Source organism: Hyperolius riggenbachi, chromosome 6, assembly GCF_040937935.1.
Source record: "Hyperolius riggenbachi isolate aHypRig1 chromosome 6, aHypRig1.pri, whole genome shotgun sequence".
Taxonomy (NCBI): domain Eukaryota; kingdom Metazoa; phylum Chordata; class Amphibia; order Anura; family Hyperoliidae; genus Hyperolius; species Hyperolius riggenbachi.
Genome location: NC_090651.1, coordinates 186,529,076 through 186,550,712, shown reverse-complemented (window position 1 = coordinate 186,550,712; position 21,637 = coordinate 186,529,076). Strand labels below are relative to the sequence as shown.

Genomic DNA, 21,637 nt, shown 5'->3' with positions numbered 1-21,637 from the left:
CTAAAAGCCAAAGCTCTAACAGACAAGTGGCTGAAATTGAGAGAAACCTTCACCAGACCATATCAGGCCCTCAAATTTTTTAAATTTGGCAATAAAGCCGGAAAGCTCCTAGCCACCTTAGCAAAGGGTAGATTTGCCCCATCTCCCATATCAATGCTCCAAAATGACCTTGGAGAGCTCAAGCACCACCCAAAAGACATCAACGATATTTTCTCTAAGTTTTTCAAGAAACTCTATTCTTCTCCCGCTTCGGGTGATGAAAATAAAAGCCTCTCATGGCTAGAGAAAATCCCACTCAAAACCCTTAACCAGGATGAATTAGCAGACCTTAATGCCCCAATCACAGCCTCTGAAATCACACTAGTAATTAAAAATCTGTCGAATAATAAAGCGCCTGGACCTGACGGCTTATCCTCAGAATTTTATAAAATTCTCCAAAAAGATATATCTCCTACTCTAGCCAATGTATATGATGAGATCCTAAAAGACAGCCGATTCTTATCTTCAGCCAACGAAACCTATATCAAGCTGATTTTCAAGAAAAATAAAGATCCTACCAAACCAGAGTCCTATCGCCCCATCTCTCTTATAAATCAGGACCTAAAAATTCTAACAAAACTAATGGCCAACAGACTTGCCCCATATATGCCCAAACTCATCCATCCTAACCAAGTAGGATTTACACAGGGGCGGTCAGCAGTCTCCAATATCAGGAAGCTCCTCACTATCCTTGAACAAGTAAAGGCTTACCCTTCCACCCACCAAAACAGCGCAGTTCTACTACTAGATGCTCATAAAGCTTTTGATGAGGTAAACTGGAAATGGCTGGACCTGGTTCTCACGAAAATGGGGTTCTCAGGTAGCTTCATGAACCTCTATAGGTCAATGTATTACTCCCCCAAAGCACGCATTTACACCCCGGGTTTCCTTTCTTCTCCCTTCTTACTGCAAAAGGGCACCCGGCAGGGATGCCCCCTATCCCCCCTTCTATTTAACATTGCTCTGGAACCCCTTGCCAGATTGCTTGATGAGCTGATTGAAGGCATCACAATTGGGGGAGAGCGGACCACCCAGGCTCTCTTCGCTGATGACATCCTGTTATTCTTAAATAATCCCGTAGAGCAAGTGCCTAAGATATTTAAGTTAATACAGGAAATAGGACAAGAATCCGGCTTCCGGATCAATAAATCCAAAAGTGAACTTTTATTTCTATCAAATAGAACCCCTTTGGCAACCATAAATAATATCTCTGAGGTACAAATTACTAAAGGACCCATAACCTATCTAGGCATTCAATTCCACAAAGACCCTTCCTCTTTGTACAACCTTAATATAACCCCTCTTATCCGCAAATTAGCCACACAGCTACAAGGATGGTTTAATCTTCCTTTAAACCTAATGGGTAGAGCAGCATTGGTCAAAATGGTCACTTTTGGTAAACTCCTTTACCCCATGCAGGTACTACCCCTCCTACTCAAACACTCCGATACCCAGCTCCTAAACAGAGCTATCTCTCAATTCCTATGGAAAAACAAAAGAGCCAGAATTTCTCTCTCCAAATTACAGCTCCCAAAGAGCCTGGGTGGTCTCAATCTCCCTAATATCCGTCTCTACAATCTAGCTTGTATGCTAAGACATGTTAGGGACTGGCTTTCTAAAACATCTGGCTTCTCAAATTATGCCTTAGAAAACGCCTTAATTGAACCATGGTCCCCGACAGGCCTTCTTCACTCCAATTGGGCTACTCTACCCTCTCGACTGAGACATAATGTCATTGTTCGAGACACTATCACTACGTGGAAGGAAACCAGAAAACTATTCCACCTACCCTGGAGGGTATCCAAGTACATGCCATTCTGGGGCAATCCGGCCTTCGAACCTGGCATGCAACACGGAGCCTTCCTTAGATGGGAGGAACAGGGTCTAAATAAACTTAGCCAACTCTTTGAAATGCACAAATCTAAATGGTTCACTTTCCATAAAATTGCTCAAACCTGGAATTTACCTAAGTCGGATTTTTTAGTGTATGGTCAGATCAGATCTTATGTCCAAAAACATCTTGTAAATAAATCCTGCCTAGACACATTCACACCATTTGACTTGTTTATACGACCAGGAGGCGAGATACTCTCCCTTTCTACACTCCACCGAGGCCTTCAAAATATTCAAGCACCAAAATCAGCCCTGGCCAATTTAAAGCGATGGTCCAAATACTTTGATATACCTGAACTAGAAGGAAAAATATTAGAGGGACTTCAAACATATAATAGCTTAATAATAAACGAAACATGGCGTGAATCTCATTTACTATTCCTACACCATGCCAAATATGCATTCAACATTCACTATAAAGCCCCTCCTCCCCACTACCATCCAGAATGCCCCAAATGTAACTTACCCAATGCTGACATGGTCCACTGTATGTGGCTATGCCCAAAAATCATACAATTCTGGGACCAAGTATCTCGGCTCCTCCAACGGTTAAAATGTGGCTCACATACTAGGGAACCTCTGCTCTATCTTTTTCACAATAAATCCAATCCCCCACCCCCATCACCCCATCCCCCAAAATATCCTGATATCTTGCACCTCACTTTAGCTGCTGCCAAGAAAGCTATACTCAATAGATGGATTTACTCCACCACCCCCACTATACAAGATGTCAAGGACATTCTCCTGGACCTTTTCCTAATGGATAAAGTTGATTCCCTACTGCACAAGGAAAAAAATGCCAAGAAATTTTTCAAGAAATGGAAACATTTTATAACTCTGATTTTCACCGCTGAAGAAATACAATCCCTGGTTAGCCCTTTCCGCTGTACAGGCTGGTACTGCACGGAAGACCTACATGACACCCTAGGTGTCTTCAAGCTCACTTCTTAGATTAGCCAAATGAGCCCTGACCACCCCCAAAAGGAGCAGACTCGGATATGACCTACTTTACAACTTTCAATAAGGACCTTACTTACTGGATTACCCCACGAGAGAGCAACCACAGGGAGGGAGGGGGGGGGGGGTTAAAGGGAGGGGGGAGTTTGTACATTAAACTTGTTTTTCATTAAGGATCTATGATGCTATATTGCTCTGCTGTACACTATCACTGTTACCAGAAGACTCTGAAGATTCAGAGTCTCCTAGGAATTGGTTATCTAGCCCACCCAACATTCTATGATCAAAATGCATGTCAAAACGACAAGATTCTACCATTTCCTGGTTGTAATTTCTCATACTCGTTGTATATTTAAAAACCGAATAAACAAGTTTAAAAAAAAAAAAAAAACCCTGCTTTGCGTCAATTCCGTACTTTTCCCCAGGACTTTTGGCATGTATCCCACTCCACCATGCCCCCCTCCAGGTGTTAGACCCCTTAAAACATCTTTTCCATCACTTTTGTGGCCATAATTATTGTTTGTAGTTTTGAAAGTTTGCCTGCCCATTGAAATCTATCGCGGTTCGCAAAGTTCACAGGTTCGCAAACTTTTGCGGAAGTTTGTGTTCGAGGTTCATGGACCTAAAATTGGAGGTTTGAGCCATCTCTACCCACGGCAAAACGAGGGGTTTATACCCCCAAATCCCCTCTGCTCGGTGCGGGAAGTGCTTTCTGATGAGGCAGAGCTTAGGACTGTAGCTCTGCCTATTCGCGCGTCAATCCCCGCTGATCGCCGCCTCTCCCACCCCTCTCAGTCTTCCTTCAGAGGGGATTTGGGGGGTATAAACCCCCCTTTTTTGCAGCGGGATAGCGGCGGTTTAGCAGGTCTTATGTTTCTTAAAATGAATGCAGGTTAAAAAAGAGAATTTAGACTCACTTCAGAGTCTCTTTAAAGCCACCTAGAAACAACAAAATCTCTAGAGACATCATCCTTAAACTTCACTATTTAAAGGCAAAATTTGAAATCGTATGTGCTGCCAGAGAATTTAGATTTAAGAGAATTGGGGATCATAAGATCCAAATATATCTAGATGTTTCTCCCATTACCTTAGCCTGCAGATGAGCCCTAAAACCTGTAACGAGCATAGGAAAGCTATTCCATCATAAGTGGGGCTTACTGTTTATGCTACACTTTAAGCTGGGACAGCAAAACTACCAAATCCAGTCCTTACAAGAAGGCCTTCTGGCACTAAAAAAAAACAAAAAAAAACAACCTACTGTAAGGGGGGGAGAAGTTACAAATGGACACTTCTAGTTCTTTCAAAAGTTTACAGAGAGACTAGCAGACATCCCCCATAGATACGGGCAGTTATTATCATTGCATTAATGTTGTATTTTTTTTCATTTACTCTTTCACAAAACATTTTTGTATAAACTTTTGAAGATATAATTATTCTGTTTTTTTGCTAAAATTTGCAGCTGTAAGGCCTTGCAACTCTGTTGTTTCTTTAAATACAGTATGTTTTGTACTGGCTATCTACTAAAATATGTTTGAAACTAACATGATTGTGCTGTATTAGCATTAAAGATCACTTTTTAAAATGTATACAGTTATAGACTTTTTAGCAAGCTCATGGTGAACTAGAACCTATACAGTTACAGCAAACCTACAAGTGTTTTTCAGATGAATTCTATGAATTTTGATGGTAATTATTAAACAGAATAGTTCTTCATATTTTAAAGAAAAAACACGTTTCTTAGATATGACACTACTTTTTTTGTTTTCATACCTTTTTATCACTGAGACCGGACACCTGGTCCACATATTCTTCTTGAATCATAAAGGCAGCAAGGTTGGCTGTATAACTGGCCAAAAAGATCACAGCAAAGAAGGCCCAAACCGATACCATAATCTTACTTGTGGTTCCCTTTGGGTTCTGCACAGGAACTGAGTTGTTGAATACCAAGCCCCAAAGAAGCCAAATAGCTTTACCAATAGTGAACGATGGGCCACCAGGCTCTGCAGAGGCAAAAAAACAAACAAGTCTGATTAACTCATAGCTAACATCCGCAATCATGTTAAGCTTAACAAACACTACACAATTCATCAAAACAAGAATACTGTCATTAAAAGAAGACTCATGCCTTAGGAGCCCAGTATGCAGTCTTTACTGTGACTTTAAATAATGTTTAGAAATACTGGGCCTGGTCCAATTCAATAATTTTTCATCTTCTGTTTAACCACTTCTCCTTCCCTGGGACGAGTAACTATGCCCCTGCAAAATGCCATAACTCCGTGCAGGGACATAGCTACTACGTCCCTCCCCACCGCGCGTTCTCGCTTGCCCCCCGCACCCCCTACGCTCGTTATCGTCACCGATCATTAGCCAATAGTTCCCATTCATTGACCTAAGTCCCCGTGTGAATGACAGCAGCCATCTTTGAGCCTGTGCCGCCATTCACAAAGAACATCCACGCATTACTTCCTATTTGCGTAGTAATACTACGCATAAGGAAGTCAGCTGCTAGAACATCTTGTGGCCAAATAGTAAAATTACATTTACTTTTTTTTTCAATAAAATACCTATTTGACTTAATTTTTGCATTTTTAATCAACCCCTAACCTCCCAGACTCCCCAATAGTTACCAATTTATTTATTTATTTATTTTTGAAAAAAAAATACATATACAAAAAATACATAAATAGTTACCTTAGGGACTGAACTTTTTTTTTTAATATGTATGTCAAGAGGGTATATTACTATTACTTTATAAATTAAGGGCTTGTGGTTAGGGATGGACCCAAAACTGAAAAAATGCACCTTTATTTCCAAATACCGTATTTTTCTCTGTATAAGACGCACTTTTTCTCCCCCCAAAATGGGGAGAAAAAGTCCCTGCGTCTTATACGGCAAAGGCAGGGAATCCCCGACTTATGAACACCCTCGGTGTTTTTTAAATGTTGCAATAACCGGGACAAATGGGAAAAAAAGTGTGGGTTTTAATTATGGTAGCATGTATTATTTGAAAACTATAATGGCCAAAAACCGAGAAATAATGATTTTTTTTTCCATTTTTTTCTTATTTTTCCTCTTAAAACAGTTTTAGAATAAAATAATTCTTAGCAAAAAGTACTCACCAAAGAAAGCCTAATTGGTGGCGAAAAAAACAAGATATAGATTGTTTCACTGTGATAAGTAGTAATAAAGTTATAGGCGAATGGATGGAAGGAGCACTGACAGGTGAAAATTGTTCTGGTTTTTAGTGGGAAAAACCTAAAAGGTACCAAAATGTAGCTGGAAAAGTACTTTCAAAATTCTTCTTAGTATTTTCTCACTTGCTGGTCCCGTATAAGGCATTTTATTTATAAGGTGTGAAAATATCACTTAGGAGAAAACTCAGGAGAGAAAGTGAATTGGATCAGGCCCATTTAATTTTAGGAAATATGTAATGATTAAACAAAAAAAAAAAGTTTCACTTACCTGGGGCTTCTGCCAGCCCCCTTCAGGCCTTGTACCCGCGCTGGCACTCAACGGTCCTCCAGTCCCCGCTCAGTTTCACTTTCACCAACTTGCAAGTCGACAGCTAATGCATCTGCAACCCTGGCCGTGTACGTTTTTGTTCGCACTTCCATCGCCAGGAGTGTTCTGCTCATGCGCAGTAGAGATTTTCTCGTACTGTACCTACGCAGGACTCTCTCGGTTGCAGGAGCTCAAACAAAAATGTGCACAACCAGGGACACTCAGGTGCGGTGGCCGGCGACTGAAGAAAGCAAAACTAAGCTGGGGACCAGAGCAAGGTTGAGTAACGGTGCGGGCACAAGGCGGCTGCAGAGGACTGGCAGAAGCCACAGGTAGGTGAAACTTTTGTTTAAATCATTGCAAATTTCCTTTCAATAAGATCTAGAAAACTTGCGTTCATTTTGGGCAGAAAATTTTTTATAACAACAGAAACCAAATTCCAGTGAGGTTACTGGGTAAGATAGTTTTAAAGTGGGGACAGAGGGCTGAATGAGGAACTATAGAAAGAAAAGAGTCACTGGAAATATTGCAAAGTTAGATGTTTATTGCTGTGTATGACACAAGTTGACTGCATGCTCAAAATTGTAAGTTCACCGCAGGGGCGTAGCTAGAAATGGCTGGGCCTCATAGCAAATTTTTCTCTTGGGGCCCCCCCACCCTACCCGCAGCTCCTCCTGGGTAAGGGGGGAAGGTGTAGCTTGGGGGACCTAACGGAAGAGTGGGGAAGAGGAGGGTGCCACTCAGGAGGAGGGTGCCACTGGGTGGGGAGGATGGAAGAGGAGCATACAACTCGGTGGGAGGAGGGTGACACTGGGTGGGGAGAAGGGAAGAGGTGGGTGCAACTATGTGGGGGGAGGGAGGTGCCACTGGGTGGGGATAAGGTTGTTACAGGGTTGGGAGAGAGGAGGGTGGTACATGGTGGGGAGTAGGGGAGAGGACGGTGCCACTGGGGTGGGGAGGAAGGGAGAGGAGGGTGATAATTGCCGGGTGGAGGGTAGAGGAAGGTGCCACTGGGGTGAGCACAGTCAGTGTCGTGACTATGTACTCTGTAAAATGCTGCAGAAGATGTCAGAGCTATATAAATACATAATAATAATAATAATATGGTAGGGCATTAGACTATGACTATGGTAGGATTAGATTGTGATCTCCTCTGGGGACAGTCAGTGACATGACTATGTACTCTGTAAAGTGCTGCAGAAGATGTCAGTGTTATATAAATACATAATAATATTGTAAGACATTTGAGTATTACTATGGTAGGAGTAGAGTCTGAGCTCCTCTAAGGACAGTGAGTGACAACGATGTACTCTGTAAAGTGCTGCAGGTGGGTGGGTGGGCTAAAAAATTACCTGTTCGGGAGGGTGGTTGAGCTAAAAAGATTATCTTGTCGGGAGGCAGGGTGAGCTAAAAGATTATCTGGTTGGCAGGAAGGGTAGGTGGGTGTGTGGGCTAAAAAATTACCTGTGAGGGTGGGTGGGCTAAAAGACAACCCGTGATCTAAAAGATTACCTGGGTCCGGGTGGGTGGGCTGTAATATTAGTTGGGTCCAGGTGGGTGGGTGTCCTGTAATATTACCTGGGTGTGGGTGGGTGGGCTGTAATATTACCTGGCTCCTAGTGGGTGGGTGGGCTGGGCTGTAATATTACCTGGGTCTGGGTGGGTGGGCTTTAATATTGTCTGGGTGGGTGGACTGTAATATTGTCTGGGTCTAGGTGGGTGGGTGGGCTGTAATATTACCTGGGTCTGGGTGGGCTCTAATATTACCTGGGTCTAGGTGGGTGGGTGGGCTTTAATATTACCTGGGTCTGGGTGGGTGGGCTGTAATATTGTCTGGGTGGGTGGGTGGACTGTAATATTGTCTGGGTCTAGGTGGGTGGGTGGACTGTAATATTACCTGGGTCTGGGTCTGTAACATTACCTGGGTCTGGGTGGGTGGGCTGTAACATTACCTGGGTCTGGGTGGGTGGGCTGTAGCATTACCTGGGTCTGGGTGGTCTGTAACATTTCCTGGGTCTGGGTGGGTAGGTGAGCTCTAACATTGTCTGGGTGGGTGGGTGGTCTGTAACATTACCTGGGTCTGGGTGGGTAGGTAGGTAGGTAGGTGATTACCTGTGGGTGGGTGGTTGTTTGATTACCTGGGGGGTCCTTTTGAATACCTGGGGGTCTGGGTGGGTGATTACCTGGGGGGTCTGGGTGGGTGATTACCTGGGGGGTCTGGGTGCATGTTTGATTACCTGAGTCTTTGGGTGAGTGATTACCTGGGTCTGGGTGGGTGATTACCTGGGTGGTCTGGGTGGGTGATTAGCTGGGGGAGCTGGGTGCGTGTTTGATTACCTGGGGGGGTCTGGGTAGGAGGGTGGGTGATTACCTGGGGGGTCTGGGTAGGAGGGTGGGTGATTGCCTGGGTCTGGGTGGATGATTACTTGGAGGGGGGTCCTTTTGATTATCTGGGGGGTCTGGGTGGGTGGGTGATTACCTGGGGGTCTGGGTGATTACTTGGGGGAGCTGGGTGCGTGTTTGATTACCTGGGGGGTCTAGGTAGGAGGGTGGGTGATTACCTGGGGGTTTGGGTAGGAGGGTGGGTGATTACCTGGGGGGTCTGGTTGGGAGGGTGGCTGATTACCTGGGGGGTCTGGGTAGGAGGGTGTGAGTGATTACCTGGGGGGTTTGGGTAGGAGGGTGCGTGATTACCTGGGAGGTCTGGTTGGGAGGGTGGCTGATTACCTGGGGGGTCTGGGTGGGTGATAACTTGGGGGGGTCCTTTTGATTACCTGGGGGGGTGTAACATTACCTGGGTTGGTTGGTTGGTTGGTCGGGTGGAAGATTACCTGGTCAGCTCAGGAGGGTGGGTGGTTTATTTGCAGAGGCTGGGAGGAAGGGACCTTTTCCTCCCTCCCTTTTTTCTCCGGGGGGGCCCGACTATCACTCCCCCTCACCTCGGCGGGCCCCCCTCCTGTTATACACGGCGCTGCGGCGGAAGATACAGCTATAGTCCCTGGGCTGCAGCAAACTCTAGAGCTCCAGCCGCCTGGTCCACTCCTGTCTCCTCCTCACCAATACCGCTCGCACGCACTGAATCAGGAAGTAGTGCGAGCGGTATTGCTGAGGAGGAGACAGGAGTGGACAACGCGGCTGGAGCTCTAGAGTCTGCTGCAGCCCAGGGACTATAGCTGTTTCTTCCGCCGCGGCGCCGCGCATAACAGGAGGGGGGCCCGCCAAGGTGAGAGGGAGTGATAAGAGTTGGGCCCCCCCGGGGAAAAAAGGGAGGAAGGGAAAGGTAAAAAAAAAATAAAGCCAGGAGCAGACCCCGGGCCCCCTCTCCCCTTCTTTGGCTACGGGCCCTATAGCAGCCGCTATGGCTGCTATCCTTATACCTACGCCACTGGTTCACCGTTCCTGTACTACACATTTAGTGATGTGAGTTTCATGCTCAAAATTGGATGTTATATCTTGAAAACTGTATCTTCTTTGTTAAATGTTCCTGTAGGTGTCCATCTAAAAATGGCGCAGGGAGAAAAATGGTGCACCGTTCTGCCGATAAATGTATCATAAAACGCTATTTACCGTTTTAATGTAAATATATTAAAACGGTAAATAGCATTTTATGATACATTTATTTCAGAACGGTGGGTCATTAAAAATGCAGGGGGCTGGCTAGTATATGCAGCGGGGGTTGGGGGAGAGAGGCAGCGGGACACTGGAGGGAATAGGCATCGGGGGAGGATGTGTGTAATATGCATACATTACCTTGTCCCGGCCGCCGATCGCTCCTTCCCTCCGTTCTTTCACTTCTTCCATTAGTTTGCTGTAGTCCTGCAGCCGGCCAATCACCATGCGGAGACCGAAGCCACATGGTGATTGGCTGGATGCAGGACTACAGCAAACTAACGGAAGAAGTGAAGGAGCGAAGGGAAGGAGCGATTGGCGGCCGGGACAAGGTAATGTATGCATAGTACACACATCCTCCCCCGATGCCTATTCCCTCCAGTGTCCGCTGCCTCTCTACCCCTCGACCCCCTCTGCATTTTTTAACACTTATAACGCTATTTAGCGTTATAAGTGTAAGGCACACTGCCTGCGCCATTTTTTAACCCTTATAACGCTAAATAGCATTATATAATGTAATTCTATGCGGCGCCCTTTTCATTCTCCTGGCGCTGTGCGCCATTTTTAATTGTCACGTCCTGTAGTGTCTACTAAACTATATGGATGCTTATTTGGATTCCGTGGAAATGAAATTCCTGCATTTCCGATCGAAACTCGGAAAACGGAAATCAGATTTCTGCAGAAATACCACATTACTGCAACTCAGTCATTTTAGTCCAATCACAGAACTTGGAAGCATTAGACCAATCAGAGAATGCAGTCAACTCGGAAGTATTTGGCTAATCAGAGAATGCAAAAAATGACCAAAAAAAAGACTACTTAGGAATCAGAAATCGGGAAACAAGAATCAGAAATCTGTGGAATAGGTAGTCGGCATTGGCAGAAATCAGAATTTCTGCAGAATAGTAAATTTGCATTTCTGATAATGCTAAATGTAATTTTTTGTAGAGGGCTTTTTTGGTCTTTCTAAGCCCTTTGTACCTTCCAGGTGGTTCTTGGTCACCATGAGCTTGTCTGGGTGTTCCTTCTAAGCTATGGTATTGTTTTACATGCAGGCATTAGTCCACTCCAGCCATTTGATAAGCACTTGTAGCACACTTTATTGATTATCTAGTATGAGTAAATATTACCAGTGCAACAATTCACATGTAGTATTTGGAACATGTGGACTGCTAAGAATCTTGAAGAAAAGAAAAAAAAAAGACACACAGGAACACTGGGAGCCTGGTGTAGTATAGTAGGCTATTACAAGATGGAAAATAAATGGATATAGTAGAGTGGGTAGTTACAACGAGTGTGGGGAACACTTATCCCCACTTGGGTTTGTGGCTATCTCCCTAGTGGAGGTCTCACTCACAAAATAGTTTTAATAAAACTATTTAAGTGCACTACCACATTTAGGGCATCCCCTCCCCCTTTAATAGTTCACATGTGATCACGTGCCTATTACCAAAGTGGGTCCATATTTGGACAAACTGTATTGTTTTAAAACAGACCATGCCATCTCACCTCTTCCATCAGCAAGGCACCTGTTGTATCCCACTGGGCTGAAATATTCAAATACAAATACTGCCACAGCGGACACAATGAGAAGCATAACAAACATCATCACCCAGACATCTGCGCTGAATGGCTCTATGGAAAGAAATATTAAGAGGATTAATATTTAAAAATATTATGGACTGCAATAATATTACAAAACTAACAGTGAAGCTTATGTGTCACACCATGGGGTGGCATTTCTAGTACATAATTGCTAAGAATCCTATAAGAAGGTAGATAAAACAATTTAGATGTTTAAAAAAAAAATACTCCTAAATTTAGGTGGATTTCCCGGCATGGAAGTTTAATCACACTTTTCTCCAACCCCTGGCTGTATTTTAAACTGATTATTGTGCCATTGCTAAAGCTTAATTGTATTCAAATGGGGCATAAGACGTTAGGTTAGGTTTGAAGCTAAATTTGAATCAACTTTAGGAACCTGCAGGGATACAATACTTTCAATCTCCAAGAGGTGACAAGGTAGTAAAGCTGTACAATATGCTGGTTTACCACTAGAGATGGCCCAAACGGTTCGCCAGCGAACGGTTCCCATCGAACTTCCAGGGTTCGCGATCGCGGAGAACCACAAACTTTTCCGGAAGTTCGGTCCGCCCCCATAGTGCACAATTAGGGTCAACTTTGACCCTCTACATCGCAGTCAGTAGGGATGATTGGAAAGAGCAAATTCCGTTCTGCCTGAATTGGCGGATTCTGCCAGCACTAAATTCCGTCGCTATGACATTTCCGCCAGAATTTTGCGAAATTCCGCGGAATTCCGCATTCTGGCGAAAAAATTAAACTAATCGCAAATGAAACCTTGTTTATGCTAAATGGTAGCCCATATCCCCTGTTGGCTGTTCCCCTGGTCCTTTTTCTCCCTCCTTCCCTCTCCTCTTCCTCCAGAGGTAGGAGGATCTTGTCTTCCAGGGAATTGTAGGATGTCAAAAGCCAGCTCACATAAATTGGCCAGGAATCGAACCCAGGTCTAGTGCTTGGAAGGCAGCTCTCCTTACATAGTTACATCGTTATTTTGGTTGAAAAAAGACATACGTTCATTGAGTTCAACCAGTATAAAGTACAACACCAGCCTGCTCCCTCACATATCCCTGTTGATCCAGAGGAAGGCGAAAAAACCCTTACAAGGCATGGTCCAATTAGCCCCTAAGGGAAAAATTCCTTCCCGACTCCAGATGGCAATCAGATAAAATCCCTGGATCAACATCATTAGGCATTACCTAGTAATTGTAGCCATGGATGTCTTTCAACGCAAGGAAAGCATCTAAGCCCCCTTTAAATGCAGGTATAGAGTTTGCCATAACGACTTCCTGTGGCAATGCATTCCACATCTTAATCACTCTTACTGTAAAGAACCCTTTCTGTAACGATTGTGGAATTCCCTCTGTGATCAGCGCACAAGACGTGCGCTGACACTGCGGAAATCCTCCACAAGCGTATAATTTGCGGGAACCCAGCAAAAGGTGCAATGCACCTGTAGAGGGAAATTCCTGTCGGCAGGTGGAGCTGTGGAGTGCAGAGGAACAGCTCCTCTGCCCTACCACACACGCCAGACAGGAATTGTACGAAGGGAAGAAACGCAATCGCAAGAGAGGCGATTGAGAATGAGCACAGAGACAGATTGTATGTGTGTGCACCAAACTAGTTGCCAACCCGCGACGGTGCACACACCACAGCAGATATGAAGTAGGAACGCGATCGCGAGAGGTGCGATCGCCAGACGTGACACAAGGCTACAGCAAGGCAGAGCACGAGAGTAGCAAAGGCACAGCAAATCATACAATGAGAAGATAAGGAAAATAACAAACGCTAGCTAAACGTGAACACCGCACTCATTCGCAACAGTGTACGCGTTTATGCGCGGTCTCCATGTGATAAGCACAATAGAGACAAGCACGTCTAACTAACCACCGACAGACAAACATGAAACAGAGGACGCGAGCGCTTGCTTAACGGTTACCTCACCGAGCCTCCAGCAAGCGTTCGTAGCAGACAAGACAGACACACGAAAACAGGAACAGGCGAGAAATAGGATCCACAGCACTAGCGAAAGAGGCTAGTGCGATCCAGGGAGACAGAAGGATCCACAGCACTAGCGCAAGGCGAGTGCGATCCAGGCAGACAGAACATAAGGATCCACAGCACTAGCGAAAAGAGGCCAGTGCGATCCAGGGAGACAGACAGATGGAGATCAGACGGATCCCCAGCACTAGCACTAGGCGAGTGCGATTCAGGCAAGACAGATAGAGGAGATAGCTGGTAGCAACCGCTGCTCCAGCTATACTCCAAGAACAAAGATCAGAACGACTTCCTGTCGACCACCGCAGGGACAGGACAATCGCAACAGACAAACAAAACAGATATGCAATCCTAACTGCACTAGGGAACCTGCCGAGTGCAGTCCCAGGAATTACTCTAAGCTAATCTTCAAACAATGAGCAAGGCTGACACTCTCCGGAGTGTTTCACAGGAAGAATCCTTATGACCAGCGAAGGTCTGTGATATCACATGGTATATATAAAGCAAGCCTACAAGGGATGTGGCTAGGCAATTTGCATGACAAACGTATGCAAATTCTTCAGCAGCAGCAAGCTGAAAAACTGACAAAAGGTCTCTCTTCCAGAGACCTGCAGAATGCAGACCTGAACAATGGTCAAAAAGCTGCCTGCCTGCACAGGCAGCTGAGCAGATCATTACACTTTCCTAAATAAATGGCTAAAACGTTTTTCCTCCATGCGCAGATCATGTACTCTAGTCCTTTGAGAAGGCCTAGGGACAAAAAGCTCATCCGCCAAGCTATTATATTGCCCTCTGATGTATTTATACATGTTAATTAGATCCCCTCTAAGGCGTCTTTTCTCTAGATTAAATAAACCCAGTTTATCTAACTTTTCTTGATAAGTGGGACCTTCCATCCCACATATCAATTTTGTTGCTCGTCTCTGCACCTGCTCTAAAACTGCAATATCTTTTTTGTAATGTGGTGCCCAGAACTGAATTCCATATTCCAGATGTGGCCTTACTAGAGAGTTAAACAGGGGCAATATTATGCTAGCATCTCGAGTTTTTATTTCCCTTTTAATGCATCCCAAAATTTTGTTAGCTTTAGCTGCAGCTGCTTGGCATTGAGTACGATTATTTAACTTGTTGTCAATGAGTACTCCTAAGTCCTTCTCCAAGTTTTATGTCCCCAACTGTATCCCATTTATTTTGTATGGTGCTAGTCCATTAGTACGTCCAAAATGCATGACTTTACATTTGTCAACATTGAATTTCATCTGCCATGTATGTGCCCATATAGCCATCCTATCCAGATCCTGTTGCAATATGACACTATCTTCCTGAGAGTTGATGATTCTGCACAATTTTGTATCATCTGCAAAAATAGCAACATTGCTCACTACTGCATCTACTAGGTCATTAATAAATAAATTGAAGAGCACTGGACCCAGAACAGACCCCTGTGGGACCCCACTGCTAACAGTCTCCCATTTTGAGTACGATCCATTGACCACAACTCTTTGTTTTCTGTCCATTAGCCAGTTCCCTCTCCATGAACACAGACTCTTCCCCAGTCCTTGCATCCTCAACTTTTGCACCAGAATTTTGTAGGGAACAGTGTCGAAGGCCTTTGCAAAGTCCAAGTATATCACATCTACAGCATTCCCAATATCCATATTAGCATTCACTACCTCATAAAAGCTGAGCATGTTAGTCAAACAGGACCTGTCTTTAGTAAACCCATGTTAATGCTGAGAAATAAGATTATTTTCTACTATGAAGTCATGTATAGTATCTCTTAGTAACCCCTCAAATAGTTTGCATACAACTGATGTTAAGCTTACAGGTCTATAATTTTCTGGATCTGATTTTTTGCCCTTCTTAAATAATGGGAAAACGTGGGCTGTACGCCAATCCACTGGGACTCTGCCAGTTGCAAGAGAGTCACAAAAGATAAGATAAAGGGGTTTATCTATAACTGAACTTAATTCCCTTAGGACCCCAGGATGCATGCCATCCGGGCCAGGTGCCTTTTCTATTTATAATTTATTTAGTCTTGCCTTCACTTCTTCCTGCGTTAAGTATTTAATATTACAGTTAGAAGATTGAGACTCTTCCGCCTCTGTAGTTTGCAACAGTGCTGTTTCTTTTGTGAAGACAGAAGCAAAGAAAGCATTTAATAACTCTGCCTTACCTTGGTCATCCACCATTGAGTTCCCACCCTCATCCTTTAGGAGTCCTATACAGTCAACCTTTCTTTTTTTAGAGTTAATGTACTTGTAAAACTTTTTTGGGTTAGATTTGATATCCTTAGCGATTTGTTTTTCAGCTTCAATCTTTGCCAGCCTAATTTCTTTTTTACAATTTTTATTGCACTCCTTATAATTGCTTAGTGCAGCCTCGGTCCCCTCCTGTTTTAAGACCTTATAGGCATTCTTTTTCCTCTTCATTTTATCTTTAACCTTTCTATTTATCCATAGAGGCCTTTTTTATTCCTAGATATTTTGTTTCCATATGGGATATACATACTACAATATTGATTGAGTATAAGTTTAAAAGCTTGCCATTTCCCTTCAGTGTCTTCCCCTTGTAGTACATTATCCCAGTTCACCAAACTTAGTGCCTGCCTAATTTGAGTGAACTTTGCTTTTCTAAAATTCATAGTTTTAGTGGTCCCGCTGCCCTGTGGCCTATCAGTCACCAGATCAAACGTTATCATGTTGTGATCACTATTTCCCAAATGTTCTTGAACCTGCACATTTGATACATTATCTGGTCTATTAGAAATGATCAGATCCAGTAACGCATTCCCCCTAGTTGGTTCAGTTACCATTTGAGTCAAGTAATTGTCCTGTAGTGCTGCCAGAAATCTGATGCTTTTACCAGAATGGGTAGCCTCAATCCTCCAGTCAATGTCTGAAAAGTTGAAGTCGCCCATAATTATGATCTCATTTTTACTTGCAGCTTTTTCAATCTGCTGTAGTAATCGCAGTTCTGCAGCTTCATTAATAAGAGGTGGCCTGTAGCATACCCCAATAAGCAATTGGCAACTTTTATTTCCACCATGAATATTTACCCAAACGGACTCCACATCTTCGCAATCTTCCTCCATCTCATCATTGAGGACAGCTGTAAGAGAATTCTTAACAAAGAGACAAACCCCTCCACCTTTTTTCCCTGTTCTATCCCTCCTAAACACATTGTATCCTTTTATTTTTTTTTTTACTTAAAATTTTTATTGAAAATTTTCATATTTCAAATTACAAAGGTACAGCGTATGCAACATGACTGGTCATGAACATCAGGTATACATTTGTCGACAAGAGTGTATTGTAAAGACAAGGCTTGTTGTTGTTATTAAAAGCACTATTCTTGGTGAGACATCTTTACTTGGCTTATTGCCGCATGAATTGCTATAAGTATGAAGTTTGTCTAAAGGACACAACCATTGAGAGACTGTATACACATAAATGACCAATGTATAAATAATGGTATAACAATACTTAACTCTACACTTAACTTAACTCTAACCTTAACTCTAACCAGTGCTCCTGAGAGATTAGTTAAATGGATATTCAGTGCCCCAGGTTAATCTCTTCGAGAGTAGACTAAGCTGGTTACCATAGGTACTAAGGAACCACCTTTAATGCTATTGGAGGTGTAGTTGGGAGATTTATTTGACCGTGCCTCTTAGCCTATGTTCCATGTCAATATTTAAGTACGCTTGGTTAGTTATTTGTCCAATTGTTGGGATAGAGCTGCCTCGCCAATTGGCTATAATCGCTTGTCTTGTAGCACATAAAAGATGTGTAGTGTATAATCTATGACAAGGTGGAATTTGGTGGAGGTCTATATTGAGTATTGCTAGCTTGGGTGCTAGGGAAGATCTTACACCTGTTTGATCTGAGATTAATGAGGAAATTTTCTCCCATATAGGTTGTATTTTAGGACATTGCCAGAGAATGTGATATAGGGATCCCGAGCCCCCACAGTTCCTCCAACATTCCCCTTTTTCTTCTGGACCAAATTTGGATAATTTATCAGGCGTATAGTACCAGTTTAAGAAAATTTTATGTAAGGTCTCAATATGTGAAGTGCATTTAGAGTATTTTGACAAATGTTCTGTGGCTTTTCCCCAGTTTTCAAGGGTCATATTTTCGTTTAGTTGTAGTGACCAATTTTTTATGTATTTGTTCAGATTTGCTTGGAAATTTAAGGTTAAACTCTCGTAGCAGGTGGAAATTCCTTTCTTTGTCAAGAGATCTCTTTCAAATAGTTTGAGCAGGTTTTTAGGCCAAGTTGGGGAGTTATGGGTTTTTTCGGTTAGGTAATGTCGTAGTTGTAAATAGGTATGGAATTCAGTGTTTGGGATGTTATATGTTTCTTTAATTTGCTGAAAAGAGAGCATTCCTGTAACAGAGACTATTTGCTGTGAGGTGTGGATTCCAGCTTGGATCCATTTTTGGGTGTTTATATTAATAATTATACAGGAGATGGATTGTAAGGGCAGTGGGATTTGGATGTATTCTGTATGTGAGGGAGTCAACTGGAGTAGATTTCTCCAGGCTTTCACTGTGGCTTGTATTGTTTGGTAAGGGGGAAGAGAGATCTTATGGTCAGTACAGCTAGCAATAAGAAAATATTTTGGGTCACTTCTTAATAATTGGGCCTCTAATGTGGCCCATATAGGTCTGTTGGAGTTCTTCCACCAGGCCTTGGATATTTCTAGGTTGCAGGCAAAATAGAGAGATTTAAAGCATGGGACTCCTAGGCCACCCCATTTCTTGGGGACTTGGAGAGTTTTATTGTTTATTCTATGTTTTTTGTTACCCCATAAGTAGGAAGAGACTATTGACTGGAGGTCTAAGAAAAATGTATTGGGTATTGGGATGTTGAGGGTTCTAAAGATGTACGTGATTTTAGGTAGAGTAAACATTTTAAAGGCCGCTAGTCTTCCGACCCAAGAGAGTTGGTGTATGGCTCTGTCTGATAGTTCTTTTTTAATGCTGTTTATGAGAGGTAAATAGTTAAGCTTATAGAGTTTGGCCGCCTTATTTGTTAGTTTTATTCCTAAGTACTGAATGTTGTCTTTGGCCCAAGGGAAGGGATAATTATCTTTCACGAATCGTTGTATATGAGTTGGTATATTTGATCCTAGAATATATGATTTGGATTGGTTGATCTTGTAGTAGGATGATTGTGAGAAAACGTTTAGATCATTAATTAAATATGGAAGAGATGTTATTGGGTCAGTGATAGATAGTATTGTGTCATCAGCAAAAAGTCCAATTTTGTGTGACATGTCTGGGCAGGGGATTCCTTTTATGTTTGGATTAGTTTTAATTTTTATGGCCAGGGTTTCCATTATGAGAGTGAAGATTAGTGGGGATAGGGGACATCCTTGACGTGTGCCATTCGTAATTTTAAACGGTTTGGAGTTAAAGCCATTGGAGATTACTGAAGCGGAGGGTTGTGAATACAGGGCCATGATACCTAGTTGGATATTCCCCACCAATCCAAATTTCCCCAGCGTTTCTCTCAAGAACCCCCAATGAACCCTGTCAAATGCCTTCTCTGCATCCAGGGAAAGATACAGAGAAGGCACTTTGTTTAATTCAGTGAATCTTGTTAGGTTAAGAAATCTTCTTGTACCGTCTCCCGACTGTCTGCCTTTTGTGAAACCCACTTGTTCTGTGCCTATTATTTTCGGTAGGATCTCTAATAATCTAGTGGCAATTATCTTTGCGTAAAGTTTGGTGTCACCATTAAGGAGAGAGATTGGTCGGTAATTGGAGGTGCTACTTGTGTCCTTCCCAGGTTTAGGAATGATAACTATTTTTGCCACTAAATATTCTGGAGGAATATGACCAGATTGTAAAAATGAGTTAAATAATGTTTGTAATTTGGGTGCCAGTAGTCCTTGGAAGGCTTTGTAGTAATCGTTACTGTACCCGTCAGGGCCCGGGGCCTTGTTGGGTTTCATTTTATTGATGCTATTGGACACTTCTTCTATTGTTATAGGTTTATTTAATGTCATAAGGTCGTTAGGAGAAATTTGGGGGAGTGAGATGGATTCTAGAAAAGCTGCAATCTTTTCCGGAGTTGGTTGGGGTGTATGAGCATCGGTGTTGAGATTGTATAACGAGCTGTAAAAGTCGCTAAACGCATCAACAATTCCTTTGGGGTCGTAGATGGGTTTTTTTGTGAAAGGGTGAGTGATCATTTTTATGTTAGTTTGGGCTCGTTTGTGTTTTAAGAGATTTGCTAATTTTTTGCTAGCTTTATTGCCTTGCGAATAATAGGATAGTTTGCATTTGTTAATCATGTGTTCGTATTCTCCTTGTAGGAGCCCTCTTAGTTGTTGTCTTAATTGGAATAGGGATGTTTGGGTTAGTGAAGTTTGGGATTTCTTGGATACTTTTTCTAAAGATTCTATCTGTTGTAAAATAGTATTAATTTCCTCTCTTTGGTGGCGTTTTTTTTGTGCTCCAAATTTTATTAACAGCCCTCTTATGTTTGCTTTATGGGAAGCCCACAAGGTAGCAACTCCAACCTCCCCATTATCGTTTATGTCAAAAAATTCTTGTATAGCATTTTTTATCTGAGTTCTGTTTTGTGGAGAATGTAACAGAGTGGGATTAAGTCTCCATGCTGGTCTGTCGGGATGTGGAGCCCCTGTATTTAAAGAAAAGGAGACTGGTGCATGGTCAGACCATGTTATACTGTGGATTTCAGCTGAGTGAGCTGCGTGGAGGAGTTGTTTCTCGATGAGGAAATAGTCGATCCTGGACCATGTTTTGTGGACATTAGAGAAAAATGAGAAGTCTTTCCCATTGGCATTTAAAACTCTCCAGATGTCAAATAACTGTTCTTTATGAAGGGTTGTTTTCAGAGACGGGTATGTGGATCTTTTAGGGTGGGTAGCATCCAGCTTATTGTCAACACATATGTTAAAGTCTCCTCCGATTATAAGGTGGCCTTGTTGCAGAAGTTTCGCCTTCCGGATAATGTTCCTGATGCAGTTCACTTGTTTAGTATTAGGAGCATATATGTTGACTATCGTGAATTGTTGGGAGTTTAGTTCGCACGTTACGATTAAATATCTCCCTTGCGGATCTTTCATCGTCTTGTTAATTATAACTGGGATGTTTTGCTTAAATGCTATAAGGAGGCCTCTTTTCTTTTTACGGAAGTTGTTGAAGGTTAATTGGTGATACCCTGGTAGATTGCAGTAATGTTGATGTTTGTCCAGCAGGTGTGTTTCTTGCAGTAGCAAAATATCCGTATTCAGCCTCTGCAGTTCTTTGTTTAGCGAAAATCTTTTAACTGGTGAGTTGAGGCCATGTACATTTAGTGAGGTAAATTTAAGGGACATATTTCGGGTAATAGGGTGTTGATCTGCTGGTCTTAGCGTGGTCAAAGGTTTTAGAGGGGAAGAGTATGGATCTAGCTCTCAGGAGGGTAGACTGGTTAGAAGGAACATAACATTTATTAACCAAACTTATCAAAGCAAAAATCAAACAACGTGGCATTTAGAGTTCGCCAAAAAGGAAAAGCACAGGGATCAGTGCGTGATTCGGATATCCGGATAGAAAACCGGAAGCGACCTGAAAATGGCTTAAACTGCTTCCAAAAGTCTCTTCAAATGGCAAAAAACCCTTTTGGAGTTTCTCTCTCTCTCTCTCTCTTTCTCTCTTGGCCTGGGTGCCTTCGAAAGGGATTTTTGCCATTGAAGGTGATTTTGACTTCTGCTCGGATATCTGCAGAGCCGGGACAAGGTCCTCCAGCATCCAAGGCTGAGACACCAAAGTGTGCCCCTCCATCCCTGCCACCTGAGCCATCAAACACTGATTGCTATTAGACTAAGAGGCGCCACAGGGCCCACAACCTCCCCAACACCTTAATATCTAGTTATCTGGCTTGCAGTCACTGCTATGTATCCCCTTTTCTTATTTCTTTCTGCTTCAAACACAATTAGGAATGACAGCTGAATGAATTCTGTGCCCCCTCCTACACTGCGCCCTGAGGCTGGAGCCTCTCCAGCCTATGCCTCGGCCCGGCTCTGGATATCTGATCTAAC

The 21,637-nt window shown here is 43.0% G+C and overlaps 1 protein-coding gene across 1 annotated transcript in view; it reads right to left on the bottom strand.

Annotated features, from left to right (window-relative positions):
- LOC137522100 (glutamate receptor ionotropic, NMDA 2B) overlaps nucleotides 1-21,637 on the bottom strand; it is a 1,475,416-nt gene that overhangs the window by 329,884 nt on the left and 1,123,895 nt on the right. Inside the window, exons 7-8 of the mRNA XM_068242127.1 lie at nucleotides 11,509-11,634; nucleotides 4,660-4,889 (exon numbers count right to left, since the gene is read on the bottom strand). Of these exons, the coding sequence (XP_068098228.1) occupies nucleotides 4,660-4,889; nucleotides 11,509-11,634 (356 nt within the window). The remainder of the gene's footprint in view (nucleotides 1-4,659; nucleotides 4,890-11,508; nucleotides 11,635-21,637) is intronic.